The sequence below is a fragment of the Atta cephalotes genome, assembly GCF_000143395.1.
Source record: "Atta cephalotes unplaced genomic scaffold scaffold00025, whole genome shotgun sequence".
Classification (NCBI taxonomy): Eukaryota; Metazoa; Arthropoda; class Insecta; order Hymenoptera; family Formicidae; genus Atta; species Atta cephalotes.
Window position 1 is genome coordinate 828,477 of NW_012130089.1, and position 7,894 is coordinate 836,370.

The 7,894-nt window shown below is 37.4% G+C and overlaps 1 protein-coding gene across 1 annotated transcript in view; it reads right to left on the reverse strand.

The window, feature by feature from the left end:
• The window catches only part of LOC105620232 (synaptosomal-associated protein 25), a 34,169-nt gene that overhangs the window by 12,280 nt on the left and 13,995 nt on the right, over nucleotides 1-7,894 (reverse strand). The window contains exon 4 of the mRNA XM_012201736.1: nucleotides 7,588-7,636. Within this exon, the coding sequence (XP_012057126.1) occupies nucleotides 7,588-7,636 (49 nt within the window). The remainder of the gene's footprint in view (nucleotides 1-7,587; nucleotides 7,637-7,894) is intronic.

Consider the following 7,894-nt stretch of genomic DNA (forward strand, 5'->3'; position numbering starts at 1 on the left):
GTAGTAGTAGTAGTACGTACGTAGTAGAGTAGTAGAGAGAGTAGTACGTAGAGTAGTAGAGTAGTAGAGNGANGAGAGAGAGAGAGAGAGAGCGATATTTAAACACTCGAGAATGAGGAATGAAAGATGTTAAAAATGTAGGATGAAACCTACGCGGTTTCCCGTAACGAGAGTTATGATCTCATGAATTCGATGCTGACAATCTTTCGCACTCACATCTGCATATTTACATATGTAATGAACATTCAAATTCCTAGTGATATACGAATAAACGAGCTGCTTGTAAACTTTATGACGAACGTAAAAAATTACATATGTATCAAGTACAGAAAATTACACTAAATTAACGATATTCTGATCAAGCGAGCACGTTTCGAGATAGCTTTTAATAAAGAACGTGAAATTGCTTATTTCTATATATTTCAAAAAAAATTTCGAATGTTGTATTCGAAGGAATAAGCTTTTCCAATTTCGATATGCTCTTCGATATATTACGAGCGAAGAATATCAAATTTCTGAGTGCGAACGATTCCGTCGACTGATGACGCACCTCGTAGAAGTAAATGGACATCAGAGCAGAGCAAAGCTAGAGAGGAAGGTGGCGAAGGCGAGAAAGATAGAGAGAAAGAGAGGCAGAAGTATAGAAAAAGGTAAAAGGATAGCGAGTTCCACTCGACGAGTGTTCCGCACAGTAGACATCGATAGAGCATCATGCCGCTGAAAGATGGTACTGGAGATACGGTGTCAGGGATCGGGGGACAAGATCGGGGGGGTAACGAATGGAGTTCCGTCGGGTGCTCTAAATAAACCTAGGTGGGAGGCCTAAAAGCGACAACGTCGCCGAGGTGGTTGGACATCGATGACGACACGGTCGTTCGATCTTTCACCTATCCGCTGGCCGTTTTCGTCATCGTGACAGTCTCACTTGTTACCTCTGCCCGGATAACAGCGAATGGATCATTGTCACTCTCAGCGAAGGAGAGAATCGACTGTACGGTTGATTCGCATCGACCGTACACGACTTAAGCACTGATCATGTTGATTAGAGTCACAACTATAGACAACTATACACATTCCACAAGAGATTATTAAATAAAAAAGTAAATATCACACTAATCAACCCTTAAACACCTTTTCGGTATACATCCCAGTAACCGGACATGTACAGTTATAATATTATAATTTAATTGTTTAATTAATTATTTAAAGATCACAATTAAATTATAATATTATTATTGTTTAAAAAAGCACTTGAGATTAATAATAATACACAAACAAATATACAAAGTTTTATTAAATGTCCGAATATGTCTGGGACGTTTATTTTATCTGACTTTTTTCCACTGCTTTTTCCATTATAATTTTTTATTAATAAAAATACATGCATTTGCTTGGTATTATTATATTCCTTAATGTCTGGCGTTTCGAGTGAAAAAAATTATTTACAATGTTCATTTTTATGAAAGTTATAAGCAATTGTTGGATTGGATCTGCCATATCCAAGTGTGTTGTTTCCGTAATGTGGCGTTTAAGGGTTAATAAAAGCAAAAATGTGTTTTTCAATCGCAGATATCATTAATATTCCGTTCTATTTATGAAATGAAAACCTAAAATATTCCTGAATCTTCTGATTGACCGTTCACAGTCGATTCTTTATTTCGCACGATTTTATCAGGATTCCGGTAAATCACGCATTAGAAGCACGCTCTTCCCAAAGGGAAACGCAAATTGACAGCTAATGAAGGGCGTTCTTCGCTTCGCGCCAACTTTTTTCTCCTCTTTTCTTGTTACATGTTAATCCTCTTTTTTCATATCGACGTTTTATACTCGAACTAGCGCATCGCTCGCTCGTTCTTCGCAGAATAGAAATAGAGAGACAAAGAGACAGAGAGAAAGACAGTGACTTATTGATGTTTACTGGGAGACTGCTTACCGCCTTGGTGGTCTAACATCGTCAGAGTGTTCGCTCCGATCTCCTCGGTCTACGACAGGTTCGAAGGTGCCACACATTAACGGAAACGAAAGAATCGTTTTTCTCAGTGGATGCGTGCGAGAATTAACTGCAGAACAAAGTCACAGACAAGAAAGCAACAAAATCGCAGAGGCACGTCCCGTCGGAAAACGACGATTTCTGCGCGGTAGCAGAAACACGTTATCGTTCGTAAAATAATAATGCTATTACGAGATTAATTGTTTGTTGTAATTGTATCGCAAGTTGCGTTTATCAATATAAAAAAAAAAGAAAAGGAAAAATCATGATCTCCTCGATAGAACGTGCCGCGCGTAACGAACAGATAATAATATGTTCATTAAAGTCAAACAAATAAGTAATAATAAGTAATTATAATAATAATAATAAATAATAATAATGTGTTAAAAATAGTAAGAAGGTTAATAAGAACGATGATAACCGAAATAGCGATCCAGAGGCAGCTCGTCGTGTCAATGTCTCTGAGATATTGTATGTACATGATCCTAATCGCAACGATGATAATCACTTCACCACCTCTTCATAGGCCAATTGCAGTCATGCAGTCATTTTAGTTAAATTACTTATTTTTATATTAACCCTCCACTACAAGAACAAGTCATGTAGACCCAAACCAACATTTTTGGACAATTGTACAATCTGTATGATTGATACTATGAGATTTTAAGTTGCAAGTAAAATAACTTTGAACCTTCCTCTATCAATCGCCGTAAGATGGAGGTTTACGTGCATTCTGTACTTCAAACAGAATGTTTAAAATTTAGGAATATTTTTCGGTATATTGAAGATTAATAATAAAATTAAAACAACACGGAGTCACTGATAGCGATTATTCAAATAAGCTGAATTCCCAAAAAGGGCTCGACTTAAGAACTGAGATTACTTGGCATGAAACCTCCCAATTTCTCAATAATCGATTCTAATCGAATTTCCCTCGCATTACAATCGCGATCAATCAGCCACGACTGCAACTGGTTTCTGCATTTAGCGTTTACGATAGAATAGAGAGATAACAACGATGATGAACACGGCATCGACGATATTAAGAGTAATGACTGATGATGAGACGATCTAATGGAGCGTAAATGGGCGAGATGCGTCGGCGACGATGGTAAAGAGAGAGATATTGATTATCGGTGAACTATAGTCCCCGTTTCTGGGAGAGGGGGAGGAAGTTTTCTTCGTGGATAAGAAATAAGTATGAAAATTATTAGATTAAATCAGAGATTGCTCTTTGCTTATTTCCCCGAGGTAATCTCCCAGGATGATCTTTCGAGGGGAATTGCAAAGCAAGCTTAAACGTGAGAAAGTGATTGACTGTTGAAGGAAACTTCAAGATTTTTCGGGGTTAATCTAATAATTTTCATGCTTCCTCGTGATCTTTTTAAGGTCGTCATGTCAATTATAAGTTCAAGCGACTGTCACCGGTGTGTCTCTTGAGAGTCAACGCGTATTTAGGCGAATATACATTAATTAAACCAGATAACGAAGAAGAGATGATAATGATAGCAACCACGATGACGACGACGACAACGACGACGACGGCAACGACAACGACGACGACGACGACGACGACGACGACGACGACGACGACAATGGCGATGGTCATTTAATTACTCTCGCCGTGCTAATCGGTGATTAGCGTGATTGGCGCGATCGCGCCGAGCGGAGTTTCTTTGCGACGTTTCGCTTTTTTGTTCATCTACTTCATTCTGAGCTTAATTGGATGATCAATTCTCGATTCTCACACACAAACGTTATATCTATATATAATAATACACATATATAGTCCTTGATAACGTATATACACCGCGCACATTACATTTCGGCCAGTGACTCGAAGTCAAAGCGGGGTCAAGTAGTATCTACTTTGGTAAGACGACGGCCGACAGAAAGTATAAGTTGCACGTTTGATGCACAGATTGCAACAAGAAAAAGAGGAAAAATATACAAGGAGAGATACAGAGAAACGGAAGGCAGACAGACAGAAAGAGGGGAAGTGAGATAGAAGATATTAGGTTAAAAAAGAGAGGAGTGGAATAAAATAAGTTACAGACAGATATCTACTGTCACAAGCGTTTACGAGAATTACGGGCTTTCTTGATATGTACACTAGATAGACAGATACATGTTAATATGTACATACATAAAAAGAAATATATATGTATGTAGTTACATATATATTGAACAAAAAAAATATATATATATATATGTGTACATTTTACACGTAGACTGAAAGCGACACAGCTGTAAGCTTCGCGAGAATGACTACAGTATACAAAATACAGTAAAGAGATAAGTACACAGTCTAGAGAATTACAGCGTGTATCTTGTGAAGTGTGGATCGATCGGGCTAATTGTGACACGAGTGCGACATCGCGACACTTTCAATGATTAACGAAGCAGATGACGAAAGTGATGCTGAAATCAATATTCGCTCATAAGCGCTTTATGGCGAATCACTTTATGGTAACTCGATCGTTTAATTGATGACAGCTATTGCCGGTCGAGAATTATGACGGTGATGATTATTATGATTTCACGTAACAATATTATCTCGATATAATTTGCCTTGTCATAGTAAGTTAATTACATAAATTATAACGTAGATTATTACTTACTATTAATTGTCTATTCTCTAAACCTTTTAAAAGGAATTGTCACTCTCTAGAGTAAAGATTGAAAATTGAGCTACTCCTTTTCAAGAGTGGTTCAATTTTCACTCTCTAGAGTAATATTCCATTCCAAAGAATTTAGAGAGTACTGAATTATCTAGAATAAAATATGATAATCCACTTATGAGTATCGAAAATTGTCGCGATGCCTAATTCGTGGGACTGTCCCAATTATTCCGATACGTCCCGTATACGAAAGCAAACGCGAGCTAACAGCGTTCGATAGGTGAGAGTACGCTTGAGAGTGTGCTTGGTATGCTTTAAAATTTCACCACATCTGAGAAAGGAGATGAAGGGCCGCGAGAAGGAAAATTCGAATGTGATATGATAAAATCATTTCTACATGTCAGATGTCATTATTGTATTTCGCTGCACGCATTTAGCGTGTCGTATGGATAGCAGAAAGTATTTGAGATCTTCTACAGGAAGAGTAAGAAAGAAAGGGAACGAAGGGTGAATGTGTGAGTGTGAAATCGGTTTATACAGAAAAAAAAGCAAAAAAAAAACAGAAACGATCACGACGGAATACATCATCTAAACAACAGCTGTTCATTATACACGAGAGCAATCGGATCTCGTTAAGCGGTTCCTACAAGCGATCCAACAGTCTGCGACAAGAAAGAAAAAGTATGGAAAAATTACAAGGTAAGATACCTAATTGAGAAGATCAACAGCAGATCAGAGGGATCTAAATATCAGTATTAAGATATATATATATATATATATATATATATACACACACATAAGAGATAAAGACTATCAAAATATCGATATACGTTAATAAAAATATCTGTATTGAGATGCAAAGTTAATATAATGGTTTATGCAATGATAATGTCCGTTTGCGACAACAATCCGCGCAGATTGTTGGATCGTATATGAGCCGTTTCGCGTCAATGCTGGCAAATAGCAGCAGCGATAGCAGCAGCAGCAGCAGCAGCAGCGATGACTGATTCATTGCTGGAGGCACATTTTTACGTCATGTATATGTTGTGACCGACAATGTATGTCGTGAGAATTTCTCTCATATATAACGTTACATTTCTTAATAAGTCGGTGATGAGATATATATATATAGTGACGCACAGAGTAAAAAAACCTGAATAGAATTCGCGTTATAGTCGCATGAGCTGCATTCGTCAGGTCGTCAGGAGAAAAAATTTTCGTATGCTAAGATTTAACAGAGTCAAAAAGAGATTCTTTCGATTCCAACCAGAGATGATAAAAAATAGAATATTTAGTAAATTTATATGGGATGAGTTAATAAAAATTTGAATTTAATTTAATGAAAATGTTCCTCAACGACCCAAGACGCAGTCTAGGCGTAGTGTAATGGTACAAGTAGTAACATTAGTAATATTAGCAGTATCAGTAGTGTCAGTAATGGCGATATGGTGTAATCAGTATAGTAATCGTAGTAGATTCGACAGTGGTATACAACTTGCGATTGTGCAGTGGCAGTTGGCTGTCGATCTCTCTAATCGAAATTGTTAATCGAGCGCGAAATGATCTTCATTGTTGATATCCTATTATAGTGTAAGGACGATTGTTTCTGTCTAAGCCTTCTTAAAAACGTATAAGAAGCGATTAAGGGAGAGCAAAGCTAAAGTGGAACCAACGATTGGCCCGCACACACGTTCACGTAGAAACGTTAAGTCATTAAACCGCGTCGAAATGAAGTAATTTCAGGGTGCATTAGGTAAACCGAGCGTAAATTTCGATATTTTGGAGAGCAGAGTTCAGAAGAGAGAACTGAACCTCCCCCCCCCCCCATTCTCGCACGAAAAAAAAGACCCTCGGAGATTTTTACCTGATGTTTTACGGAACAAATTGTACGTCTCGCGAGAACTCCACGTACCGTCTGCGTCTGCGAGATCCGGCGCTGCCGAATTACTCGTACAAACGTTCGCTGAATTGGGACATGCTAATATCCGGCGCATGCACATCGTAATTAACGCGGATGATTGTTCGGGGATAGCAGTCCCCAATATCCTCGGGCCCCGGTAGAACTGAGTATGTTAATAGAATAATTTCCGTCTTGTTAACAGTTACAACCTGCGAGCATTTCGAGGCATTGACTCGAGATCATTGAATTAACCCTTTCGGTCGCTTTATAGAGAAATTGTTCCGCTCGTAAAAAAATATAATATCGAATATGAAATATATATAAATATTTTCTGTGTGCCAGAATCTTTCTTTGTATTAAGAGCTTTCGTCATGTACGACCGGAAGAGTCAGTGTTCAATCGTTATACCGTCATGAGTGTGTTTAATTATCAGAGAGAATAATTACATAGGTGTATTCAAAAAATTTAGCGCGTTTCTGAATTTCTCTCACAAGTAGCAAGCATAAATAGCGTTTAGGTTGAAATCTATAGGATGCCCGAATACTGTTAACTATTGTTTAGCTTCAACATAAAAATATACGGGAAAAATTAGGGAAATCGCAAAAATAATTTCCAAACAAAAAGATCTATTTTCAACCCTTATAAAATCAAATAAAATTGACTTTTAACTGTTTATTTTATTTAAAGCAGCCTAGCTTCCTAGAGATAGAACAAATTCAAAGGAAAGACATCTTATGACGGAAATAAAAATAAACTTTTAATTACTTTCACTCAATGAAATTAAAATATTCCTTGCACATCTCGCGTAGAAAGAACACAAAAGTTATAAAAAGCTCGCTATGTGTTTTTCCCATAATTTTTCCGCTCGAGACTCCGTCATATTATACATTTATGTCATATGTTATACATTTGCGTGTCATGTGCGTGTGAGGAGGACACTCGCTTGTGGCTGATAGATGGTGTGTTAAATTGTAAGACGTGCGTAATTATACGATAACGAGTAGTTCCCTCGTTTCTTCATCTCCTACCCTCATTTTCGGCCATTACTTAATTTCTAACAAGCGGAATTCACTCACCTCCCTGGTCGTCGAGTGCGACCAGAGTGCGGATGCCAGCCTCCTTGCTCTACGACAGACAGAGGCAGCACAACACAGACAACCACCACCAGTGTTAGAGAGCAAGAGATAGAGATAGAGAGAAAGAAAGAAAGAGAAAGAAGGAGAGATAGAAAGAAAGAGAGAAAGAATTGACATCTTTCTTTACTCTTTCTTCACATCTTTCTTTTAAGTAAGTTTATAGTATATAGTAATATTAGTAGTATATTAGTATAGTAGTTATATATATAGTAGGTATATATATATATATATATATATATATATTATA